At 39.8% G+C, this 22,087-nt stretch overlaps 4 protein-coding genes and 1 long non-coding RNA gene across 11 annotated transcripts; 3 read left to right on the top strand and 2 right to left on the bottom strand.

Annotated features, from left to right (window-relative positions):
• The first annotated feature begins 32 nt into the window (after window positions 1–32).
• LOC149989944 (uncharacterized) lies at window positions 33–619 on the top strand. Its single transcript, XR_016505205.1, has 2 exons — window positions 33–158; window positions 575–619. It is a non-coding gene; the product is annotated as an uncharacterized LOC149989944 (long non-coding RNA).
• Window positions 620–4,258: 3,639 nt separating this feature from the next.
• Window positions 4,259–6,212, bottom strand: LOC112282550 (autophagy-related protein 8C-like). 6 transcript variants are annotated; one of them, XM_073537047.2, is made up of 5 exons: window positions 6,146–6,212; window positions 5,617–5,679; window positions 5,132–5,240; window positions 4,848–4,966; window positions 4,259–4,630 (listed from the first exon to the last, which is right to left on the bottom strand). In XM_073537047.2, the coding sequence occupies exons 2-5, from the start codon at window positions 5,651–5,653 to the stop codon at window positions 4,518–4,520; spliced, it is 378 nt and encodes a 125-aa protein (XP_073393148.1). In that variant the 5' UTR covers window positions 5,654–5,679; window positions 6,146–6,212; the 3' UTR covers window positions 4,259–4,517. The 6 variants fall into 6 exon arrangements, with proteins under 6 accessions (XP_073393148.1, XP_024376058.1, XP_024376067.1 ...); XM_024520290.3 differs by having other exon boundaries at window positions 5,617–5,733; XM_024520299.3 differs by having other exon boundaries at window positions 6,064–6,212.
• A 1,252-nt stretch (window positions 6,213–7,464) lies between these two features.
• LOC112282565 (autophagy-related protein 8C-like) lies at window positions 7,465–9,115 on the top strand. The gene is made up of 5 exons (XM_090248504.1): window positions 7,465–7,478; window positions 7,601–7,626; window positions 7,959–8,067; window positions 8,232–8,350; window positions 8,563–9,115. The coding sequence occupies exons 1-5, from the start codon at window positions 7,465–7,467 to the stop codon at window positions 8,664–8,666; spliced, it is 372 nt and encodes a 123-aa protein (XP_090104630.1). The 3' UTR covers window positions 8,667–9,115.
• Window positions 9,116–10,369: 1,254 nt separating this feature from the next.
• LOC112282547 (uncharacterized) lies at window positions 10,370–11,245 on the bottom strand. Its single transcript, XM_024520258.3, has 2 exons — window positions 10,966–11,245; window positions 10,370–10,650 (listed from the first exon to the last, which is right to left on the bottom strand). The coding sequence occupies exons 1-2, from the start codon at window positions 11,130–11,132 to the stop codon at window positions 10,437–10,439; spliced, it is 381 nt and encodes a 126-aa protein (XP_024376026.1). The 5' UTR covers window positions 11,133–11,245; the 3' UTR covers window positions 10,370–10,436.
• Window positions 11,246–14,169: 2,924 nt separating this feature from the next.
• On the top strand, window positions 14,170–19,604 carry LOC112287400 (uncharacterized). 2 transcript variants are annotated; one of them, XM_024530350.3, is made up of 4 exons: window positions 14,170–15,225; window positions 15,780–15,841; window positions 16,033–16,317; window positions 16,489–19,604. In XM_024530350.3, exon 4 carries the CDS (start codon window positions 16,570–16,572, stop codon window positions 19,402–19,404), a length of 2,835 nt encoding a protein of 944 aa, XP_024386118.1. In that variant the 5' UTR covers window positions 14,170–15,225; window positions 15,780–15,841; window positions 16,033–16,317; window positions 16,489–16,569; the 3' UTR covers window positions 19,405–19,604. The 2 variants fall into 2 exon arrangements, with proteins under 2 accessions (XP_024386118.1, XP_024386110.1); XM_024530342.3 differs by having other exon boundaries at window positions 14,237–15,225; window positions 16,033–16,156.
• The last annotated feature ends 2,483 nt before the right edge of the window (window positions 19,605–22,087 follow it).

The raw sequence follows: 22,087 nt of genomic DNA on the forward strand, positions 1-22,087 counted from the left end.
TTTTCCCAATACAGCCAGCACTTCGCTCCCTTCCCTCCTCCTCCCCTTATTCTCTCACTGCTGCTGCTCCGTGCAAAATTGCCCATGGGCTGTATTTAACCCTGGTTTGACCCTTGAAGCGCCTGCTTGAGTCCTGTTTAAACTGTACCCCAACTAATGTAAGTGTTTGGAGGGGAGAGAGGGGGAGAGAGTAATATAATATATATATATATATATATATATATATATACATCTTTATGTGTTTTCTACCCACGATTGAACTTTTGAGCCACAGTGTGTGATATTCAAAACTCTAAAGTATACCAACAAATCATTGCAATGCATTTCAGTTTTGTAAATATCAAGAGAAGTGTTTGCAGTTCCTGCTTCTATCATCTTTTGGTTTAGAACAGTCTCGATGTTCTTTATTTCAGGGGTGTGGTTATTTGACAAGATAAAATTATCCTTAAATTATGGTTTTTGGATATTAAATTTGACCTTTATTTAAAAAAATGACAATTCTTTGATGGCTTATAGTATAGTTTGGATTAAAAGTAGAAAAATATGCTACTAATATTTATTTATCATTTTGCAGAAATATGCATAATTGTTATATTGATTTTATATTGACAAAAGGAAAGAGACAGAAAACGCAACCACATACTAACAAAGTGATTTAAAAAAGCTATTATCACTTACATTTAAAAAAAAAAAAAAAAAAAAAAAAAAAAAAAAAACTTTACCATACCTCTGAAATAATTAAACAATGGGACACATCCTAAAATCACAATTTTGCCTATGCTTAAAAATTATGACGCTCTCTCTCTCTCTCTCTTTCTCTTAAGGAGTGTATATATAAACATACATACATACATACAAGGAACTCAAGTTTAAAATTTTAAAATATAAAATTTAAGTAGCTGGTTTATGAACCATCTGTGTATTAAAAATTAAACTAGACATAAATTAGTAGTTAATAACTCCTTACATTTAAAAAAATGTTAAAACTTAATTTTGATTTCAATATCCCAGAAACATGCAACAAACTTTGTAAAGTAAGAGTTAAAGATTCCCATAAATAGAATGTGCATGTAAAAATTTTGATACTTTTCCTTCAAAATATTATTCCAAGTCTTGTGTTGCATTCTTTTTATTTCTCTTGCCACTGAAAACTGTGAAAAAAATAAAGAAATAAAGAAATAAAGAAATAAAAAGTTGGTTTTTATTTGTGTTACATGTTACTATGCACCTGTTACTCTGATAACCTTACATTAAACTTGTTATCAGATGAATGCATAATTGTTTTCCAGAAGAAAAATGCTAAAAGCATCAACAATGAAGAAGGAGAAGAAGGAGAATCTGAAATGTTTCAAAATAGTATCACTGGCAACAATATCCACTTGAAAAGTGGAATGTGGTGAAGAAATCTTCACACTGCTAATGCAGAGACATTTTTTCAAAATGCAGGGATAGCTACTACTGCAGTCCAGTTGATCATGAGTGACCAATATTAGGTCAATGGGTACTTACTGTTGGGCAAGTTAGGGGTGAAGAAGAGGATAACACTGGGCATCAGCATTGAATTAGCAGCAGGAATTGGCCACAACAAGAGCTATCACCACAGTCCTGCATCATCCTCATCCAACTACTGCTGCTGATGCTGCCCATCTCACTCACATGTGACTTCCAAATTCTGTTTTTCATGAACAGCTACATAAAGCTCTGTGGCCACACACACACACACAAGCGAGTGAGTGCCAGTCACCTGGTATGATTGATTGAACCAGACTGTGGGTTGACTCTTCCCTTGATCAAATTCCTCAGCCCCCTTCTCATGTCACCACCACCCCACACTTCAAAGGTTCCATACGAAATGAAATTCACCCCCCCTCCCTCCCTCCCTCCAGTCAAACCTTGACCCAATTAAAGCTCTAAGGGCACAAACTTTCTAACACCCCAACAGCTAGTACCAAGGCAAATACAGCTACTGGGAACTGAGAAGAATATCTAATGCTGACTACACTTAAAACCCATGTCAAAACAGCAACTATACAACCTCTAATAATGAAGTTGGTAAGAAGAAGATTCTATTTGTACTAGTACTGATGGTAACAGTAATAGTAGTAGTGCTGGGTATGATAATATCATCAGATTGCCAGGTTCTGAGACCCCAACTTGGAAGAAGAAGAAGAAGAAGAAGAAGAAGCAGATTAAGAAATGTGGATGAGAGGCTATCCTGGGTTGTGTGGGTGACGTTGTGCTTTTGTATTCATGGCTTCTGCTATGAGGCATGGGTTGCCAGCAACAGTCTGTGGCGTACAAGTACCTTGAGAGTATAATAATGAACCCCTGTTCTGCTTCTGTGCCAATGGAGTTTAGTCAGTCAGTTGCGCAGTCAGTTAGTCAGTCAGTCAGTCAGTATGTGTGTGAATGTGTGAGGAGGTGAGTGGAGTGAAAGGAGAGAGAGAGAGTCTGTGGCTTTGTGGGTGACTAAGTGAGGCATTCATGTCTGTGTTGGTTGCAGAGAAAGGGTGGCTGTCATGTGAAGCAGGGTGGCATGAAGACCCCTGAAGAGACACACACACAGGCAGACAGATACAGCCATGGTGTGTGTTACCACCCTGGACAGAAAGCACTATCTTCCTTGGCCTCTGTGCAAAGCATCTGCAACATATAATATTTCATTTTGGGAGACCCCAGTTGTTCACGTGTCTGCTTTACTGAGTAACTGCCGGTGTGTGTAAGTGTGCTGCATGATGGAAGTGAGTATCCATGACTTTTGCATTTGTCTCACAGATTTCATTACTGAAAACAAAACACAAAACAAAAAAAAGAGAAGAGGTTGCAGCTAGGAACACTTGGCATCCCATGTTGACCTCTGCAGTATTGACTTACAACAATGTTTTACTGACTTTATACATGTTTTGTGCCCAAAGTTTTGATATGATTTGGTTGAAGACATCTTGGACTGTTGCTTCAAGGCTCAATGTCTGTTTTGCCTTTTAGTAGGTAACAAATATTGGTCATGTGGCCTGGTGTGTTTTCTTTTGACATTTGAAAGAGAGATGGTTTTTAGTTTTTGACCTCTAGCTTTGAAAAGAATATTTAAAGTACCTGAGGTGGAGGTAGATGGTGGCATTCAGTGTAGTTGTTCAGATTTTATCTGTTGTGACATACATGGTTCTATTTTGTAAAAGAAAACTGCCCTTGAATTCTTTGGTTAGAATGAGGACCCTTTATTGATGGAAATGAGTAGATTCATAGTACAAAAATGCCTTTTTGGATAATTCTCCAAGTAATAATGTTTTATGTATTTTATTCTTTGTGTGACAATGATTGATTCTGCTCATCATACATGGTTGTAAGACTTAAATTTTTCTATTTTCATAATTGGAAATAACAAACAACATGACAAAATGATTTCAATTTTATAGATTTTCTAACAACTTTTACACAAAAACATCCCACACTATCATCTGAAATGGAAAAAACATAATAATAATAATAATAATAATAATAATAAATATAAATCAATAACTTTATATAATCATTTTCTCTCAAAATCAACAAATAGGAATTAAATATCAAATCTGTGTAAGAGAATGAATATATAAAGTTTTGGTGGGGGCGGGGGTTGAGTGTCAGGTCCCGAAGAAACTACATTCTGCTCATCCATATCCATATTATTCGCGATGGACAGGTTGTAATTTATTTCCAGTGCCGATTGAAAGGTCCACAATGTAATAAACAAAAGTCAGAACCACCCAAGCCCTTCGAGATTTGATAATATTCACTGTAAGTACTCGATTTGTAATCTTTATCACTACAGAAAATTTGGTGGTGGAACAATCTATTTTTATTTCGCAGGAATATGACACAGAAAAAGCAAGAGATGCTTTTGTGGCACCTGCAAAATATGTAACAAAAAGAATAAAAGATAGAAGAGGAGAAAAACCAAACAAAAAATCACTCTGAAGCATTGAGAAGCTGGGATGAGACCAAATCAGTTGCTGCATAGTTCAACGGAGACATTGACTACGGTTCGAACACCTATACATACTACACTTTACTCCTTCATGGTGTGAACAATAACATTATGCACTGTAAGGCAAACTCACCAGACTTTTCACCTGATTAAAAACTAATTAATAAAAGTAAGTTGACTTTTCAAAACTGGAAAGCTCTACCCAGCTTCCTTGCTGCGGTACGGACCAAAGTAGGTCGCTTTCAAAAATGCAAGTACATGCAGTGGCCTCAATTACAGAATGAGACGTTGATAGAGGAGGAGAAAGGGTAATTAATTATTTATATGCTGTGCTGGAGCACAGATCCAAATCAAGATATATACATTTGCTTGATACTTGTCCACTCCTATACATGAACTATAGTTTTTGACAAAATTTACAAAGATGCTTCGAGACAGCAATCCGACTTCCTAAGCATAGACGTGACAGACGATGAACTCAAGCTAGTGCTTGCGCCGACAACACATTCAGCTAGTTGTGGGCAGGCATGTCGACTACAGACCAGCAATACGCTCAATATTTCTGGCAGTTGATAACATCTCCGAAGGTGTTTTCACCACTGTAAGTAAAGTACAGGAATCCGTCCTCATCCTTGTGTTCATCGTAAATGGATGACATCATAGCAGCTGCACAAACAAAGTTGAATGGTGCGACATTCAATGAATTAAGTAACCCATCAACAAATCCCACACAACAGCAGTGCAATAATACACAGACTAGAATCAAAACTGCGAAAAAATTCAAACAATTAAACCGCTCTGCCACGTCAAGTATTGCAAATTCCTCCATAAGCTAATAACTTCATACAGCATGACATAACAGACAGCAATCACAGTTACGTACCTGTTGGAGGCAAAACATTCTTCACGAAAATGAAGATGGCCTTCTCAGAACTTAACTTGATGCGCTTTCTTATGACGTAGACAAACTGCCCAACCGTCAAGTCGGCTGGCACAAGGTACCTACACAGGCGTTCCTCATATCAATTCAAAGAACGTGCCACAATTCAGTGCGCACGAACTAAAATTATTTAGGCCCCAAACAAAACGAAACCAATCAGACTCAACCCCAAAATATGAAAGGAAAATAATGTCAAGCTCGTTACAAAAAGAACACAAACTACATACTTTTTCTTGTCTATGTCTGAGATGTCACTCTTTTCGGCTTTCTCCACAATTACAGGAATTCTGTCAGGATACTTGTCACGGATCCTTGCTGCCTCAGCTTGCCTCTTCTCTGTTTCATCATTTTCACCGGGGGTGTCAGAGCAACATACCTAGCATTCACGGTCCACGTAACATGAACATGAAAAAAAACATCTCTCATTTAACACCGTAACGCATGACTAATTCTGTGTTTCTATACAAAAGGAACACAATTCCGTAAAGTTCTAACACACTTCATACTCATCTGTCTCCCACACCCATTAACACGACAAATCCGAGGCAAGAAGACAACAAATCATGTGAAATTCACGCATCCTCTAAGTTCGTAAAACCGTTTCTTTGCTCCACATGAAAGATATAGACACGAACATAGGAAAGACATACTGCGATGCAGTTCACATTCTTAGCATAAACAGTCCAAATAAAATGAACGATGACGCTCGTACCCATTGGATGCTCTTGCTTGAACGAGTTTTTCGCCATGGTTGCCTCCGCTTACGACACCTACGCTGCAGAGAAATCTCCACCAAGAAAAATCACGCTTAAACCGATGCCGTATCAACCTGGACAAAACCAACGACATCACACAAACTGAGTAACGGCTAAAAACAAAGCAAACCCTACAAGCACTAGTCGTATCCAATAACCCCATCCAGCACGAATTCAATTAACAATACGACATCTCTCTCTCTCTCTCTCTCTCTCTCTCGCTAGCCCACATACACACAAACACACGCGCACACATGCACCCGCAACAAAAACGCACGCAATTAACGTCCAATTCGTAATCAGCAAAGCGATGCACGAACATCACTCAATTCTCACAACAAGTACCGCCAACACGTGCCTAAAAACGCAAAAAGAAACGGCCGCCAGAGAGTGCGTCGACGCACCGTAAGTAGCGCACTCCGGTGGTTGCTCAAGAGAAAAGGGTGAAGAGACGGAACGCCGAGAGAGCGAGGGAATGAACAGTACCGCAGAAGCAGAGTCGAACTTCAGGCACGCAAGAAGAAGAAGAAGATGAAGAAGAACCAGAAGCGGAAGACCCTACGAAGATGAAGACTGCGCCAAGCTTTCCTTCCTTTCTTTGGACGGCCCGGGGGGGGGGGGGGGGCTGGTCTGGCAGCAGGTTCGGATTCCACGGACTGACGTCCTCGACCCGCGCTTGTTTATAGCCCCATTTCTATCCTCATTGTTACCAATATTGGCTTATGGCATAATACTCTATCAACAAATAATTTATACAACTCATCCGCTTTCGGTGGTAACAAGATAACAATTAACATAAAATAGATTGTCAGATCAACGGTAGCTATAAATTCCTCAATGCTAACTCCACTCGATGGAATGTTTAAAAAATAGTGTCTGGAAGAAATGTATTTACAGTGTCTCGACTTCGCATCGTTAGTTGTTTTTAGTGGACTTCAAAAGAACTTTTCAGAAATATTTTGCATTTTTTGACCATGTACTTGATATGTCCACGTTTGGCAATGTTTTTTATATAAAAACATATGACCTTCACTGAGACTCGTCTAAAAAAAGATCAATTGTCGCCTTATGTTACAGTGTTTTTTTATACAAATTGAAATAAATATTAATATTTATTATTCTTTTATGTTCTAGAAAATGATCTATCCACCTAGATGCAAAAGATCACAAACCCTCGACATAATTGGATGCCTCCATTAACCAGCGTGATATAAATAGAACCCGGGAGAAAATAGATGAAAAACTATCAGGATGGACAGTAAACGGAACACGGAGCACGGATTTAGGGGGGGGGGTTTTGCGAACGTCCGCTACATGGCAAGCGAGTCACCCTCCGCCCAAGCGACGCTCCGTCAGATAATGAAAGGGGGACCTGACGTTCAGGCCAAGCCACCACTCCTACGACCATTCCGAGCCTGAATCCGAACCTACCTGCCTACGTCGGTTCGGTAAGGTCGGGCCTCGTCCGCAGTGTCGTGTCTTTTGTGCCTTCCTACATCTTCTTAGCATCCCGTCTGTCTTTCTGTCTGCTTTGTTCCATGCTTTCATAGTAGCAGCGCTAATTTCATGCTCTCCAGTTCTGTTTCTCTTGCCGATCCGCACTCCCTCCCTCGCTTGCATCGCCTGCACGCGGACGTTGCCGTGGAGGACCGCCAACTGAGTTGAGCTCTCCGTTGTTCGTAACGAGGATAGACCGTGCGCCGATCAAATACAGCGTCGGGAACTCCATGTACATGAAATTCCGTCTGTGATTTTTCTCTTTGTTTGCTTCTCGTTTTGATTTCATGATCTGTCACACACCATTTATGGCTGTAGCGAGGTAACGTTAAAATAAAAAGTTTAAATCATTTACATTGTGTGTGCTTTTTCTGGATATGCCGTTAGTCGTCCCGTAGAGCCCTGTATCCGCGTTGATTAATATTTCCACAAGTTGGACGGCAGTATTTACCTATCTATCGTCGTGCCGGGTACATTTGGTCTACTCTGACCTACCTCTTTTTTCTTTTTTTCTTTTTTTCTTTTTTTTTGAGTACACACTACGGTAGAATGTTGTGCCCAACTTTTGTTCGTTTCACATGGTAAATCGCTTCTGTAGGGTTAGCTTGGTGCAAGTTCGAGGATTGTTGTATCTTGTGACATTTTGTTTTGTTTATCGAATTTGTGCCTGATTTGATGGGAACGGATGTGTAATTGTGCATTTGCTTGCTTACACTAGGATTCGGACGCTTTTCGATTGATTGAGTGGGTGTTGGATATTGCTTATGTATTCACGGTTTATTTTGTGACTTTGGCTGAGCAGAGAAGAGGCAGGCGGAGGCTTTGAGAATCCGTGAAAAGTATCCCGACAGAATTCCAGTAATTGTGGAGAAAGCTGAAAAGAGCGATATTCCAGATATTGATAAGAAAAAGCATGTTTTTACATCTGTTAACTTGAGAAAGACGGATCTGTTCTTATGTTCCAGGGTCGTTCTTTTTCTCAATTTCTAAATCGTGTCGAGGTTCCGATCTCTTTATGTGAAAAGGGACCCTGCCCTTGCTGTATTCTGAACTTACAGAATGTATATGTGTGCAGATATCTGGTGCCAGCTGATTTGACAGTCGGGCAATTTGTTTATGTCATAAGGAAGCGTATTAAATTGAGTTCCGAGAAAGCCATTTTTATATTTGTGAAAAATGTCCTTCCACCTACAAGTATGTTTTGCTGGTGATAGTTTCTGAAACCTGCGTGGGCTCTCTGAAAGTGGGCTTGGGGGCCTACCTAAGTGAATAGCTGTTGAAACTTGAGTATGCTGAAGAATGCTTTTCCGTTATCAAGTTTTAAAATGCTGATATTTTGATGAATTCGAATGTCATATGATTCTATCTCATCTGTGGTATGCTTGTTTGTTTTTCTTTTTTTGCAGCGGCCATGATGTCGTCAATTTATGATGAGCATAAAGATGAGGACGGATTCCTCTATTTCACCTATAGCGGTGAAAATACCTTTGGAGATGCCATTACTTGCTAGCTACATGGGCATTTATTGCTTGTTCAGGAAATTTTGTATTCCTCGCCCAACCGGCATTTAACTCGATAGTTGGTAGCCCTTTCGGTGTTGCTTGGCCACGTTCTCTTTCAAGGGAACGATGCGTGCAGCTGAATCCGTATTTCCGGCACATGCTCCAGCTTTAGGCACTCAACTCTCAGCTCAGGAGTGCTTTGGAATCGCACCGTAGAACGATTTGCCTGATTTGGCATTATGTTTCATGTACAGTAGCAGATCAGAATCAGGCAAAGTTAGAATTGTGTATTTGATTTTAACTCTGTTTTCTATCACTGCATGTAGACAATAACAAACTTTTGTCCAACGGCTGGTTTGGTGAATTTGTAAACTTTTCCTGCGTTGCTCATACAGCAGTAACGTCATGACTGACTCAGTAAATAGCATTGCCAGCGTGTTTGGGTTGTAATTTAAAAGCCTCTGAAACCAACAATTGGAAAATTGTGGTTTGATAGCCAGGAGTTGATAAATTATTTTTGACGACTTTGAGAAAGTAGCAATTTGTTTGCAAATAAATGGCAATTGAGATTCGCTTACTACTGCTAAATATTTGTCCAGGAATGTTTGAAGGTTCTCGGTTCAGGAAAGAGCTATCCTTCATGGCAGTCGTAGCTAATTGTAGTCCATTGAATTCAACAAAATAAACAAAATAAACAAAACAAAAACGAACTCAAGAAACAAAAAATGTAAACAGAATACTTCACACTGAAACAACAGGTATTCTAACCATCTGCAAGATCTGGTCAACAAAAGTCTCAAAGTGCATGTAAAAACCGCACCTTACAGAAGAAACCATGGTACACTTTATAACCTCAACGAATGCTGCCAGGAACGAGCCCCAGAAGTAGGCCAGTATCAGAGGGTGTCATGCCCTACTTGCTTTACTTTATACTTTACTCGTGCATAGGAGATTTTAGTCGATAGTTTCTCATATCAACTAGTCGGACGATGCGAAATCCTTAAGTTCGTGCCCTACGCTCACACTACCTCACACGGAATGATGAACAAATGAGGGTTTACAATTTATCGAACCGTGCAGCAGCGATAACCGCGCTCCAGCATGCCCTCAATTTAGTATCTTCATAGAAAATCTTACAATTGACAGCACGATCCAGTGTGAGAATGTGCAGCTACTCTAAGCGAGCGTAGAATGCAAATTTTGTTAAGAGTCAATTATACTTCAGGTACATCGAGTTCCCTACGAAATTTAATGCAATCGCATACATGGTTCTTGTCCTGCCTGTGAAGCACATGATGGTCTGAATACAATATGTTCAACTTTTGATACAGGCATGACTACTTAGGGGTCGGAAACAGGAAGAGAATGCTAGGTTGGAAACAATCACCTTTTGAATGACTATCGAGAGAATTCATGAAGAGCGCTTTCGTAATTTATCCCACGAAGGAGAATGCACTTCGAACAACGCGAGTAGACATCAACAGCCTATACAAGTGAAACGATCTTTAAAATTCACATAATTACATTGAAGATTCAAACCTCTCACTGAACGCGAGAACTGTGATGATGGCAACTAAGTTCAGTGCAAGAGAAACAATTCAGAACCTGGAGGAGGAGCAAGATGCGAGGACTAGTCAGATAATGATATCATACGGAAGACAGCCGACGAATTAGGGGGGCGGATGAGATTGTGGACCCAGGACAGGAGGAAGGTTGAGAACATTCGATTCAAATTGAAACACAAATCCAAGTCTTTACAAAATTTCGATGCATCTAATCTACTTCCTCTTGACAGGGTCGAAGGTAGACACTCCAGCGACGGCCACGCCAATCACGGTGAGCACAGTTCCTCCTGCGACCACGCTGAGGAGCAAGTTCTTCAATGAGGGAGAAATACCGGGTTGAGCTGCCTCTGCGATCTCGGGCACCACGGCAGCGGCAAGCAAAGCCAGGCTGGTCAAACCAGCAACATTCTTGTCCTGTGGCGCAGCGCTGCAGAATCACATCACACAGACAAAAATCTGCTAAAACAGTTCACCAGATATGCCGGAGTGATAGCAGCAATCGCAGCTCAGTTGCACACCATCAAATGTGAACCAAGAATCCACGCGCAACATGCAGAAACGTACTACCTCTCATCATCCATTGGATCGTTCCAATCTAACAGCAATAAATCCAACGCTCACAATCCACGCGCGTCTCCTTCAAGAAACGTCGAAAGAAACCGACGCAAACCCTCACATGATCAATCCACACCGCTATCACCGCCTCACCACACTTAATCACTTATCCCAGACCAATACATACCTCATCACAACCCTGCTGCGGTTCATGGCGACCTGTCCAGCCATTCTGAGGGGAGAAGCAGCAGCCAAAGACAAGCCCTGGCGCGACAGCGTCTTTCCCTCCCACACCTGCGTGGCTGCGGGGGCCAAAGTGGCCGAGCTCACAGCAGCCATGCTCACGCACGCCATTGCAGATTTGATACGTCGCGGCGTCGATGATTCTCCGGCAAGCGAGCGAGCGAGCAGAGAGGAATAGGGCGGACGTCGCTCACACACACACACTTCACTTCGATCGCGGCAGAGCCTCACTCCCTAAGCTGCGCGTTTGATCAGCTCGTGGTTTTGTGAAGGAAAACCTCCCGTAGGATAAGGCGGGTCCCAGCCGCGCCGCCGTGGGCCGTTGGATGCTACCACGGAGGGCTCCGATAGCCTGCGATCCTCCTGTGGATGCTTCAGAAAAGGCGGGACAGCACGAAGGCCAATGAGAGGTCGGAGTGGCGATAAGGCAGCTTGTGCGCTAGTGAAGTGTACCCCTCGCAAAGATTCGCTGCACGCATTGTCAGCCTCATATGGTTGGCGCTTAAACTCCCCGCTCCACGTCGGATTTTTTTGGGGTTCGTAGGGGTTGGATTTCTTGCCACGTCACATCGGGTTTTGCAGTAGTGCATGCCTCCTCACGGGAGCCTTTGTTCGCGGCGACCTTCTTCAAAAAGAATATAATGAAAAATAAATAAAATAGAAATGAAACAAATAAAGTCTTCGCAACTTTATTTAATCTTAAGGAACATAAGCTATCAAATCCTCGACTTACTGAAGGAGATGAGTTAGGTCCCTTGAGATGTATTAAGAATTTATACATTACTAAGTTATTACTATGGAGTCTTTACTAAACTTCAACGTCACTCAATGCAACTGTTCTATCTTCTTTTAAGATTACATGATTCTATCATAGAGTTTCAAAAACTTGCATTGCTTGGAATGAATTATGAAGAAAATTCTAAAAGAAATTCCCAATCTTTAAAGCTATTTAAGGTAAGTTGTAAGTATGTTTTAAAAGTGACTGTAAATTACATAACAATTATTAAGAATGTTATTTTGGCTCAACATAAGCATTTGGTTATAAGTGTCTTATTTTGTGTCTTGAAAATTATTGTGGTGTAATTTTTAGTAGTTTATGATGATACTTCCAAGATAATCTTAATATCATTTCTAGAAATTATAATTATTATTTTAAAAATCTATTTAGAAATTATTAGAAATAATTTAAAAGAATTTTGGAAGTAAATTGAGAAATAAAATGTTAATAGTGAAAGTTATATTATTATGATATTATTAATTTATTGTTGTAATTGTGAAATTTATAAGAATATCATGGATATAAAAATAAATTATAAGTATTTATGCAATATTTTTAAATATATATGTATATATATATATATAAAATGAACCCAATAAAATAGAAATGTTGATGTTCTCTCAGTCTATTTTAGATAGAAAATAGACATTGTACTACTTCAATCTTTGAAAACTAACATTCTAAAAAATATTTTTAAATTTATGAAATTATCTTATTTTATTTCAAAAAATATTGGAAGGTTGATAAATCATTTAGAAAAGAATAGAAAAGAAAAATACTTACACAACTAAAGTTAGTCTAAATTTTGTCTTTCAATATATTATTTGCAAGCTTGTATTCTTTTGATTTATAATTCTTGACATCATATTTTCTTAGCCTCTAAAGAAGGTATTTTGAATAATTTTTTTAACAAGAATTTTCATCTTATAAAAATTTCATCACAACATCTGATTTCTAATTTTTTTTTAATTAAAATTCTCTAACACCTTTTAAGATGTATAATATTGCAAAAAAATAAATAAACTAATATTATTTTGAGGTCATTTCTGCACAAATACAAGCACAAAATTAAAAAAATCATAGCATTATGTTTAAAACATAAAATTTGGAAGTTTTTAAACAAATTTGCTGCTATATCTTAATGTAAATCTATAATGAATTATATATTTAAAAAGGTCCCTTTGATTTAATAATTTTATTTGTGAAAGAAAATAATATTTTTTGAACTTTAATATTTTGTTTTTAAACATTTACAAATATACCAATATGGATGATTTTGAAGATGCTTTTGTGCTTGGAAATGAGTTGCTCAATTGTAAGAATATACACTTATTGAGCGTTGTATCAAACAGCAAGTGGAACATGATAACATCATTTTTGTTTTTGTTTTATTTTTATGGACATTTTGATGATATTGGAATCAACTTGTGAAATATGTAAATTATTGCAAGTAAAAAATGGTAGGATATCAAAACACTTTATTGTAACCAAGTTGTACAATGAGGTAGCACTGTTTTAGACATCAATAAGCTACATAAATAAATGCAGTTACCTTTAAACCAACTAATCCATAGATTTTTTAAAATAAAATAATTTCAGTTCTGCTTCTTTGTCGGATAACATGAAACTGAGTTATGGAAATAAATCATAATTCAATGTTATGTTTGTATTTTAAATGAATGATGTTTTCTGACACTCATTTCATTATATATATGTATAATTCTTTGTACTCAACCTGAAATTATTGAAGTAAAGAAAGATAACATACTTTGGAGACATTCGTTTTCATGATTTTCTAAAATTATCTTGAAGAAAAGAGTTTTTGAAGTCTATTTATTCTATATATTTTATTTTAACAGTTTTTTCTTCTATCATCAGTAGAATTTTTAATAAAATTAATTATTTTGTAGTTTACTTATTTATTTATTTATGTTAAAAATGTCTTGGAGATAATTAATTATTACAAAATTGATACATAATAAATATAACAGAATGAATTTTCTTTCATGTAAAATATTAAAGTTATTTTGTTGGAATTGAAATTACAAGGACATGGTTTTATCACTTACGAGGAAAATTACCGGTCATTGCCAGTCACATTCTATTTCTGCAGAAACGAAAAGAAAAAGAAAAAATGACAAAACCATCTTTTCAGTCGAAGTTTACTTGGATGACCTCATTCGTCCGGTAGCTCATCGACGAAAGTACATATTGGCTGGGACATCCAAAACATCATCCATCCAACTCCAACACCCCTATGGTCCAGCTCAGCTTTCCACGTCATCGACCGATTCAGCAATGGGGGGGGGGAGGGGTGTTGTGGCCACAAATGGGGCACCATTGCATAGGCGCAAAACCTAGCCTCGTCGTCCTCGTCCTCGTTCTCCTCCTCGGCAGAGCCGCTCTCACTTGCGGTGAGTGGCACTAATTCCAGGTTTGAAGCGGTTGGAAGTCGGGAGACACTGGCCCATACTACACGCGAAGTGCCGTAAACTACATCTTTCGTATACGCCGAGCACAGCGTCCAGGGAAAGGTTGCAGTTTCTACAACGTGGGCCGGGTTTTCAGAATGACTTTGAATAGCTTCCAGTTTTACAAATTCAACTTTGGATATAAACTCAGCATTAAGGCACTAGCTCTCTCTTTTGTGTGAACGCATAGTAGGTGTTGTTGAGAAGCCGCTCAGGGCCCGAGCCAAATCATCTTCGGACACTAATTCCGGTGGGAATGAAATATCCCTCACAGAAGTTTTATGTTGAACAAGAAAAAAAGGCATGCATTGGTCCAGCTAGGACGGTGATGATGCCTTGAGCTTCGCAAAGTTGTCCCTTGCAATGGGCCCCGGGGTCCCCTGCGCTTGAATGGGTCAGAGCTCGTGATCCCGAGGAAGGACAGGCGGAAACGCTTGCTCTGGTTTCTGTCGTGTGTGCAAATTCTTTCCACTTGGTCGAGTATCGGGAAACTGAAGGCTGGGGAGCGGATTGAGATGGAGTGAGCGCGCAGTTAGCGGAGCGATCGCTTGTAGACCAGTTTATACCGGAGAGTTTGCTTCGTGCGCGACCGTTTTATTGTTGCTCTCGCGCTTATTTTGTTGTGTTGTTCTTTTATTCTTTCTTTGAGGCGAGGTGAGGTTAGGATTGAGGTGAGCCCGGAGATGCGCTTCACAGGTGGTAAGATGCCGCGTCTTGGATGCTCTGGATGAGCCTTGGGAGAATAAGATTCGGAGGGAATAGATTTGGCGTGTGAGGAATTTTGCTTGGTGTGAGACCGGGAAGAAGGAAGAGGAATCTAGCGAATAGTTTTGTAGATTCAAGATTTCGTTGAGCTGAATTCGGAGGGATGGAGCATGACAATTTACACGAGATACCGCGGAAGGAGCTCAAGCAGCTGTGTATCGAACATAACATTCGCACGGCGGGTGTTAAGGTATAGTTCTTTGATTCCGGTGGCCAATCTTGCAGGGAGGCTCTGCAATTTTTTGTTCTCATTTAGACGTTGCGAAGGTCACCTTTGGATTTTAAAACCTTCTTAAGATTTGTTGATCAATGACGTTGAGCCGTCGTCGCCCGGTTTGTCTGTTGTGGTCCATAATGAAATGGTATTGGCGGGGTAGTGATGACAGTTTTTTGCACGATCCGTTGGTTCCATGAGATTAGAACTAGTTTCGATAAGAAATCCTCGGAGCTTTCGAGCAGTGTGTACGTTGTCGAAGACTTTGTGATTGTATTAAGCGAAATGTCTCCGAGATATATAGGCCGCAACAGGGTAATAAATCATCGTGTACTTCAATGGTGGCGAGTTGAGGCCTATCTGTACCACTATCGTCATTGAGCACTGCTTCGGCTTCATTTGTGTCCTTTCTTTCTCATGAACATTTTTAGGAGTAACCGCTTCGTATATAGTCGTTATATAAAATGAATACACTAAACGTTTCGTAAACTTTTGTACTAATTCCGCTTTGTGGTTGTGGACTTTTGTAGCATGACGATATTGTCCGGTTGCTGCGTAATAAATTGTATCCTCCAGCAGCTGATCCGCCCAGGTATTTTCAGGGTACACTTCTATGAAATAACCTTTGAGATTCATGCTCATTGTTAAACTCTCTAGCCGATGCACAGCAAATGGAAATTTTGATCGGTCGATCTCCAAACGATTGAATTGCTCTTCGTCAGACTTTTCATCATTACAGGGTATTAGAATGATTGAATTGTAATTAATTTGTTGGTGAAACAGATCGACAAAGGCACGCGGTCAGACGAGTAACGACTCTCAAATCTCGTCAAAGGACAAAAATGAATCTGCGAAGAAGACTAAGTCCACCCTTCAAGGACCGAACAAACGCTCTCTTGCAGTCGGGGTAGGACAGTAGACTTGTTCTTAAATCACTCTTCATGCCAGGCTTCTCCTGTATTATATTTACATCAGTACTTTTTTCCAATCGACCACACCATGAATTCGCTACAGAAGATTTCCAGTATCGATGCAGACATTAGTAGATGTTTGAAGTAATACTAAAATGTAAGAACTACCAAATGTTGCATTTTCTAGTTTGTGATCCAGTAAAGTATTTTATTTTCCTCAGGTTTCCGGCTATCTATCCTAAAACGTAATGGCCCTTCTCTACTTATACATCTTTTATGTGATTTTACTTCGTTTTATCTACATTTAATTTTCTGGTTTTTGATTCAGGATAACATCTTGCTCGATGGTGAACCTGAAAGGAATAGGAAAGACCTTTCTCCAAGTCCTGTATTGCCCCGGAAGCCGATAATGACAAAGTCCAATTCGATACCAGCAAGGAGGTCGGATATATTACTCAAGAAGCTGAATACAGGTTTATCTGGACCAGACAAGCAATTACAAGAAAGTCGCCCCCAGGGAACTGATGGATCTTCTGCCAAGGGCCTTGATTATTTCGGTGCTCGAAAGCGAAGCATGAAAAGCACACGCCCGGCAGTTAGACGTCTTGGTGATCGTCCAGGTGTGAAGACCAGTGAAATACCAAAAGCTCACATGAATGGCGATGTCTTTTCTGAAGCAGCAAGCAGCCCTCGAGCGTCTGAGGGTGACGCAAGTGTCACTGCTGCAGATTCGAGCGACCTAGGCTCACTTAGTTTCTGCAGTGTCTCAGAATTTGCCACTGATGCTGGACATCATATCATGTCAGAAGATTCTGACGTTGACGACGGTCGTAGCGTCTCGAGTGAGCCTGCTTCAAGGTTTGCTTCACAGATTAATAAGCTTACTCCGCGCACTAGTACAGGGAGTAAGCTGGGTCGCGGTGCTCATTCATTGTGGGACAGTGAAAATGGACATGGACGTAGGCATGGAAGGAACCTCTCCTTGGATTCTTCATTGAGTAACAATGCTTCAAAACTATCCGCAGCGCAGGATATAGAGGACATCTTTTCATATCTTTTAGAAGGCACTGACTCTTTGGTAGACGACACAGACATTCTGGATTCATTCCTGGCTGAGACAATCGCGGACCCTGAAATGTTTGGGGCAGATGGAAATCAAGTTGATTTTCACCAGCTTCTTATCCCTGATACCTTCGCCGAACACTATCACGACAATATCGTCGTTGATAATGAAAGACGTATGGGAGAGGAAGCTGCTGGCACGTCTGACAGCGACGTAGCTGCACTAACAACAGATGACCTTGAATCCAAGTTAGAGGATAGTTTGTTGGCGGATCACGAAACCGCACGACCTGTTACTGAAAAGCCAGGGATTGTTCATGCCGATGTGGCTGCACTTCCCTCAGAACCAGAGGCGAAGTCTGTCATGTTCAGCACCAGCAATGATAACCTTACGACTGAGATATCACATACGGTTGCAGCTGATGATGACTTCGGCGCCGTGTGTTCTGAGGGATCTGCAAACAGCTTAGATTACGAATTAACCATAGCACCGGATAGAAGATCAGAGCACGTAGAAAATGTTTTAACTGATGTAGGCCGAGGCCCACCCATCGCCAACCAACTGGTTGAGAATAATGATTCTAAAGGTCAACATCTGCCAACAAATACTAGTTTTGGAGAACCAATAAATGTTCCAGGCGCTGAATTATCCCATCTAGGTGAAATCCCATCCACTTTAGAACAAGGTAAACCAAGCATAGCCTCCGATGATCTACCAGACTCGATAGATGTTGAAGAATCAGATTTAGAGAGTAAGGGCTTGGAAATTGGGTCAGAAAACAGAGACTTAGAGGATGCTTTGGACATCCATAAGAATAATGAGGGTTTTGGGGAGACTTCAACGACGTCCAGAGATGGTTCTGAACATACTCAGGTTGCTCCTCCTGCGCTTTTGCTTCTAGAAGAGGCTGGTGAGAATGATGGTTCCGGCAACCACGAGTACTCGGAAGTGGTTGTAACTGCTGCTCCCGCAGATTCTCAAAATGCAAGTGGTGAAGACTTTGTGGCTGGAACTCTTGCGCGTGATTCATCTGATTCAGATCTACGAAATTCTGTACCTGATCAGAACAAAAGTGATGTGAAGTGGAGCTCTGTTTCTGCTTTATACGATGACTCTGAATATGCAAACCTTCTTTTAGATAGTGATGGCTATGGCCTCCCGGAGCATAAGAGCACTGAAGACGGTGAAGTTGGTAACAATTTGGCACAGGATATCGAGACTATGAAGCATGTTATCGTTCCTGAAATTGAGGCCTTGAATTATGCTGAGGCAGCCATTTGTATTGAGAGGCCTAGAACTGTAGATGAAGAAAATTCCCGAACTGCTTCTCCACCTCCTCTTAAGGAGACATACAGCTGGAATTCAAATTCGAATGAGATCGGAAGCAAGACTGACGAGCAGGAGGAATTAGGACGAATCCATTTTAATGAAGTCACGGAAATTTCACATCCATTTGAACCATTTCCGCCTGGAACGCATGCATCGGACGAAGAAGTAACAAGCGCTGGACACGAATATGAGTCCATTGAGACTCAGTCGTCCATTTTCTTGGGTTTGGATTCCACAAGGTTTACGAACGAATTTGACGTATCAAGTTCTGTGTTTAATGTTGCACAGAATAACCTTGAAGGTAGCATACACGGCGAGGGGGAATTGCTCAAATGTGATGACTCATTTCAAAGCAGTGCAGGTGATGTTTCATGTACTAATTCACCTCCCTGTACAGAAGGGAATGAAAGTAGGTCCTTCAGCTTCACGAAAGGGGATTTGGACGGTCCCAGAGAAGACGATACTTCCACAATAGTCAACCTTGAAACCAGTGAAGAGGAACTTGAGGTATGTGCAGAACAAGATACATGCGTCCCTACTCAATCAACGGCATTAGAAGATGATGAAGAAGAAGTAGATAGTTCAACTGACTCGAAGGAACATGAATCTCAAAATCCATCTTCACAGGATCAGGATGCTGTTTTCTTCAAAGTAGACGAACGCCCCCTCGTTAAACACCTCTCAGATTCTGCTTCTGATTATCTCGAGAACACTCACAAAGATACTCCAGCCCCCTCTTACCCCCGGAAGATGGAGCGAATTTTGACCGTTGGGTTGAAAATGCTTCTTGTTATTGGCTCTCTTACGATAGGAATCATAAAATTCAGAAATTCCAAGTTTAGAACTTCGTAGAATTTAGGACATCTTTGAATTCAAGACAAAAATTAGAATTCTCAATGAAGACAACTTAGTGTTTTGATAGTTTGTTTTCTGATTCGAAAAATCGAATTTGCTCCCTTCCCTTGATACTAGTGGATTTCATTAATTTGTTTTCGTCACTAAGACGACTTGAGGAAAAAATATCAATAAATGAATTGTAACATTATGCACTATTTCCTAACTACGATAAAATGTTTTTAAAATGATTACTTGGAATACCTTCAGGTAGCGTAAATAATACAGGGCACAAGCTCGTATGATCAACTCTTGGAAGATTGTCAATTCAAACAATGATCTTAAATGTAGCTTCAACTGCAAGTATTATGTGAAATCAACGTGAGTTCTCGCACATGAGTTCTTCGCACATGTATTCAACCATCCCTCGCAAGTAGTCGCGTATCACTCGATATGCACTGAGCTCGGTAGAGAGCATAGTAGTCTGACTCATGAGCTTTTTTGGGTATTCTTACTGCAGTGCTCGCAGTCAGCTTGCAGACCAAATCAGATCATTCAGCCCACTGTCGGAAAGGTTGAGGTGAAGAGATGTTACTTAAGGGATGATAATGATTGCTGGAGATTAAAGAATGCGGCCATATATTTCACAAACAACACAACAATCTGCAAGATCCTACACGATGGTTGAGGACTTTCTAAATTCTTTCCATGCTCTCGTGCAATCGGGCGGTCGTGTCGTGGGTATAGTGTTGGTTTAGTTTATCTTGAACCCAAGAGAACTAGCAACAAACGAAATAAACCAACACAATACCCACTACACGACAAAATTCTTGTTTGTCATTCCAAACCAGACCCACATGTTTAGGAAGCTCTGTTTCACGATACTTCCATATGATGATCAAGTCAGCCAACCTCACCAAGAACTGGTATACTCTGCAAACGTTGAAGGAGCAATTGAGACAATACTCGTATTGAGACCATTAAATGTAGCCAGAGCTCTTTATAATATTTATTGTAGTCTACAGTAAATACCATAGCTACAATATTTGGAATGTAGTGGAGAGGAACTATTTATCCTCTCCCCTTCTCATCTTGTATACAAGACACAACCAATAGACTTGTATGTGAAGCTCTCTCTCTCCTTAGAAACTATCTTGTGTATATGTGTATTACTTATTACTACTCTTGTGTGTTTGTATTACTTACTACTACTCTTGTGCCTTTCTAAACATTCTCAACACGTTATAAGTACGACTCTTTTCTACACATTATCACAATTTTTTTTTTATTCTAGTCTTGACTCTTCAAACTTGTTATTATTCCTGCTTCTTGTGTGACTCATGATCTTGCTACACTTCTTCTTGGCTCCTCACACATTAGCTGCTTGCTTAGAGCACTTGCTCCACTTTACGCCATGCTTGCTTAGAATACTTGCTCCAGCCCAGCCTCCATATGCATCATGCGTCTACCGCCAAACTACAAGTGCTGCCCCTATCGCCAATTCTCCCAGTGATACCGTCCTGTCGCTGTTGTTGACAGTTGACTATCGCCAAACAGTCACTGACTGCTAACTGCTGCTGACGCCGCTGCCACCCTGTTGCTATTGCTCACGCCCCGCTTTTGTCACCCTGTTGCCATCGCCCTACTGCTGCCACCCTACTACCGCTGCCGTCCTGTTGCTGCTCTGTTGTCACGATCCACAACCCTCTTAAAAAATTTTAATTAATTAATTAATTAATATTTTTGATTTCAAGTTCAAGTTTATCATTCTATTTGACTATATATTTTTAGATTCATTTTACTCAACTTTTCTACTTGATCTTGTATTTTCTTTACAGATTTATTTATAATGAGTGCTTCAATATCTTCAACTACTTTTACTATGGTTCCAACTATTACAATTGCATCCCAATATTTTCAAGCTCTTTTATTTCCACCATTGACTATGGATGGAAACAATTATCTATTATGGACAAAAATGGCAAAAGCAAATTTATTTGCAGAACAACTCTTGGATGCCATTATATTTGAAGAATATCCTACAATAAGTATTTCTATTCTTCCTACTATCCATTGGAAAGCACTTCTTCTCCTTCGTCGTCATCTTATACCTACATTACAACATCAATATTTGGAAATGGAAGATCCTGCAAAACTTAGGAAGAATCTTAAATCCGGATTTGATCATTAAAAGACCATTTTTCTTCCACGTGCACATCATAATTGGACACATTTATGTGTCTTGGATTTTCCAAATTTAAATGCTTTCAATAGTAAAATGTATAGTATTGTCTCACAATTACGATTATGTGGACAAAGCATTTGTGAAGAAGAAATGATTGAGAAAAAACTCTCTACATTTCCTCCTGTATTTGCTATGCTTCCACAACAATACAAGAACATGAAATTTCAGAGTCATTTTGATCTCATGTCAAATCTACTTCTTGCGGAGAAGCAAAATGAGCTACTCTTGCGTAATATGGAAGCTCATCCTATCGGAACCACAGTTCCAGAATCTCATGCACTTAACATTTCAAAGTCTAAGAAAAAATTATATAAACATGGAAAACATATTCATAAGCATCAAGGCAGTCATAGTCATGACCATTTCTATCCATATGGAAAGAATAAATGTTCTATTATTAATTATAATAGAAAACAAAAATCACAAATGCATTCTTACCATAAGTGCGGAATGATT

The sequence above is a fragment of the Physcomitrium patens genome, chromosome 1, assembly GCF_059467195.1.
Source record: "Physcomitrium patens ecotype Gransden chromosome 1, ASM5946719v1, whole genome shotgun sequence".
Classification (NCBI taxonomy): Eukaryota; Viridiplantae; Streptophyta; class Bryopsida; order Funariales; family Funariaceae; genus Physcomitrium; species Physcomitrium patens.

What these genes read in the sequence shown, in the direction of transcription:
- LOC112282550 (XM_073537047.2), bottom strand. Translation starts at nt 5,653, where the DNA reads ATGGCGAAAAACTCGTTCAAGCAAGAGCATCCAATGG. An exon ending in CAAGCAAGAGCATCCAATGG is followed by an intron (nt 5,241 to 5,616) that starts GTACGAGCGTCA and finishes ATGATGAAACAG; the next exon opens with AGAAGAGGCAAGCTGAGGCA. An exon ending in TCAGACATAGACAAGAAAAA is followed by an intron (nt 4,967 to 5,131) that starts GTATGTAGTTTG and finishes ACGCCTGTGTAG; the next exon opens with GTACCTTGTGCCAGCCGACT.
- LOC112282565 (XM_090248504.1), top strand. An exon ending in CCTATCTATCGTCGTGCCGG is followed by an intron (nt 7,627 to 7,958) that starts GTACATTTGGTC and finishes TTGGCTGAGCAG; the next exon opens with AGAAGAGGCAGGCGGAGGCT. An exon ending in AAATGTCCTTCCACCTACAA is followed by an intron (nt 8,351 to 8,562) that starts GTATGTTTTGCT and finishes CTTTTTTTGCAG; the next exon opens with CGGCCATGATGTCGTCAATT.
- LOC112282547 (XM_024520258.3), bottom strand. Translation starts at nt 11,132, where the DNA reads ATGGCGTGCGTGAGCATGGCTGCTGTGAGCTCGGCCACTTTGGCCCCC. An exon ending in CGCAGCAGGGTTGTGATGAG is followed by an intron (nt 10,651 to 10,965) that starts GTATGTATTGGT and finishes GTGATTCTGCAG; the next exon opens with CGCTGCGCCACAGGACAAGA.
- LOC112287400 (XM_024530342.3), top strand. Translation starts at nt 15,139, where the DNA reads ATGGAGCATGACAATTTACACGAGATACCGCGGAAGGAGCTCAAGCAG. An exon ending in TTCGCACGGCGGGTGTTAAG is followed by an intron (nt 15,226 to 15,779) that starts GTATAGTTCTTT and finishes GGACTTTTGTAG; the next exon opens with CATGACGATATTGTCCGGTT. An exon ending in AACGCTCTCTTGCAGTCGGG is followed by an intron (nt 16,157 to 16,488) that starts GTAGGACAGTAG and finishes TTTTTGATTCAG; the next exon opens with GATAACATCTTGCTCGATGG.